The 2005-nt window shown below is 48.0% G+C and overlaps 2 pseudogenes across 2 annotated transcripts in view; both read left to right on the top strand.

Annotated features, from left to right (window-relative positions):
• The window catches only part of TEOVI_000216400:pseudogene, a 575-nt pseudogene extending 269 nt beyond the window's left edge, over positions 1-306 (top strand). The window contains exon 2 of the mRNA in view: positions 1-306. This exon is cut by the window's left edge and continues 27 nt beyond it. Coding sequence covers positions 1-306 — 306 coding nt within the window.
• Positions 307-711: 405 nt separating this feature from the next.
• TEOVI_000216300:pseudogene lies at positions 712-2004 on the top strand (annotated as a pseudogene). The gene has a single exon. A coding segment is annotated over exon 1 (1293 nt).
• The last annotated feature ends 1 nt before the right edge of the window (position 2005 follows it).

The following is a 2005-nucleotide window of genomic DNA, read 5'->3' as shown; positions in this document are numbered from 1 at the left end:
TTGAAGAGAGGCATGATTGGATTGGATTATGATGGAAGATTCTTCTCTATTCCACATAGTGGGAACTTGGGGCAAGCTGCATTTATTCATTTTCCAGGTAAGCCAAGAGCTTGGGAGCTAATAGCCAAATCTGTTGTAATGAACACAAGTTGGTATTCGGTTGTTAGCCAGACTGGGCTCACCAACGTTAATTTTAGCACCTTACAAGCTTACACCGTGAGCAACCAGTCGCTGCAACTTGATTATAAACGTATTTGCGGTGGAGCCTTTAAAGAAGGTGAGTTGTTTAGGCCGAACAAATTATAGAAGCAATAAAGCTCTTTGGTTTAACGCAAAATCAGGACAGAAATATTTTGGAACAGTTTATACTACACCAGATATCCTTTTTAGTTTCTTTATAAAACTTGATGTTTCATTGCTCTGTGGTGTTACTTTAAATTCGTTTCTACTACGACAACCATAGAGAATTGAGATCAGGCGCCAACACTGATACCAGAGCTGCTGATACAGGATTAAATGCAAATGCAAACGCAACCAGCGCGGCCATACCACCGGCGGTAGCGGAAAAGACTAAAAGTTCTGTAGCAGTTAAAAAATTACAACCCACTGCATCTAGCCTCAGATGGAAAGAAAGCACTTTTTGTGGAAAGGCACTGAAGACAAACCCTACTTCCTCTTTTTTGGCTTCTGTGTTCGATAGAAGAAGGGGAGATGAAATGGTTAGCACTAACCGTTCTAGCGATTTGCCGCCTCCACAAAGCTCGTGGCGCGAACGAAAACAGCAACGGCGCAGAGTTTAATATTTTCTGCCAACTAGTTGCAATGCTGGGCTCAGAGAAAATCGAAGAAGTAAAAGCGCTTGACCTTGAAGCCAAAGCGACAGCCGCTTGGAACTAAATTCAACATATGTACATAATGACAGCAAATGACACCTACTACAACGAAGGCTCGCCACAAAAAGACGAGGAAGCCGACACGACCGGTGCAAGGAAAAGCCAAAGAATAGAAAAATGGAAGAGAGAACGACAGCAATGGGAAACCACAAAACAAACTAGCAACCCTCAAAAAAACAAGTGTACAAGAGCGCGGCGGGAAACGGTCTCCAAAGCACTAGCTGCCAAACTAGACAGACTCTACGAACAGGCGACCGGCATCGAAGCGGATATTACAGGCAAATAACGGGAAATAAGCCAGGAAGAAGATACCATCAGAGCAGCACTGCGCAGTGCGCTTTATGGCGGCAAACAACCGGGCACCGCAGCAGGCTATGCAGCACCAACCACCATAAGCACCGGAAGCAGCTACGCCAACAGCTGTGCAAGCGCAACAGGCGCCGGATATTCATTGGCCAACGACCTAGTTTGCTTATGCTCGACCGCCACTGGGACAGCAGCAAACACAATCAAGATCTGCACACAACTAACCGTCACCGGCAACGCGCAGGCAACCAACCCAACGACTTTCAAGGCTCAGTACGAGCGGTTGGCGGCGGTATGCAACAAAGTAGGTCGGGCAGCACCAACATCGCCTGAAGCGATAACGGCGGCGATTGCAGCGTTCACGGCGCGCCTCGGCCATCACGCCGTAGAAACAGACGTCGACTACGGCAGTTACAATTTCGGCAAAGGCAGCGACAAAGCCAGCGCTTGCACAGGCGAATCCGACGACACCACATCTTGCATAAACTACGCGCCACTTGTAAAATCCGACGGCGGCAAGAAACTAAACGAAGCCATTAAATGGCTGGGCCAGCTAAGTGCAGCAAGCGACGCACTACAAAAGCGGCGCCGGCTGCAAAGGACAGCTGATGCAGAGCGCACGAGACTACTTCATGCGCATGATTTAATGGAGCAATTGTACACTGCAGCGCTCAACCCCCAGCCGCCAAATACAAACCCTGAAAACAAGCAGCACCGAACACCACCGCAAAAGCTAAAAGACTGCGACAAACACCATGCCAACAAAGACAATTGCACCAAAGCGGACTGTGATTATGACGATACAG

Source organism: Trypanosoma equiperdum (assembly GCF_001457755.1).
Source record: "Trypanosoma equiperdum strain OVI genome assembly, contig: ctg_517, whole genome shotgun sequence".
Lineage (NCBI taxonomy): Eukaryota > Euglenozoa > Kinetoplastea > Trypanosomatida > Trypanosomatidae > Trypanosoma > Trypanosoma equiperdum.
The sequence above is the reverse complement of the archived record's forward strand: the minus strand, read 5'-3'. Positions and strand labels throughout refer to the sequence as shown.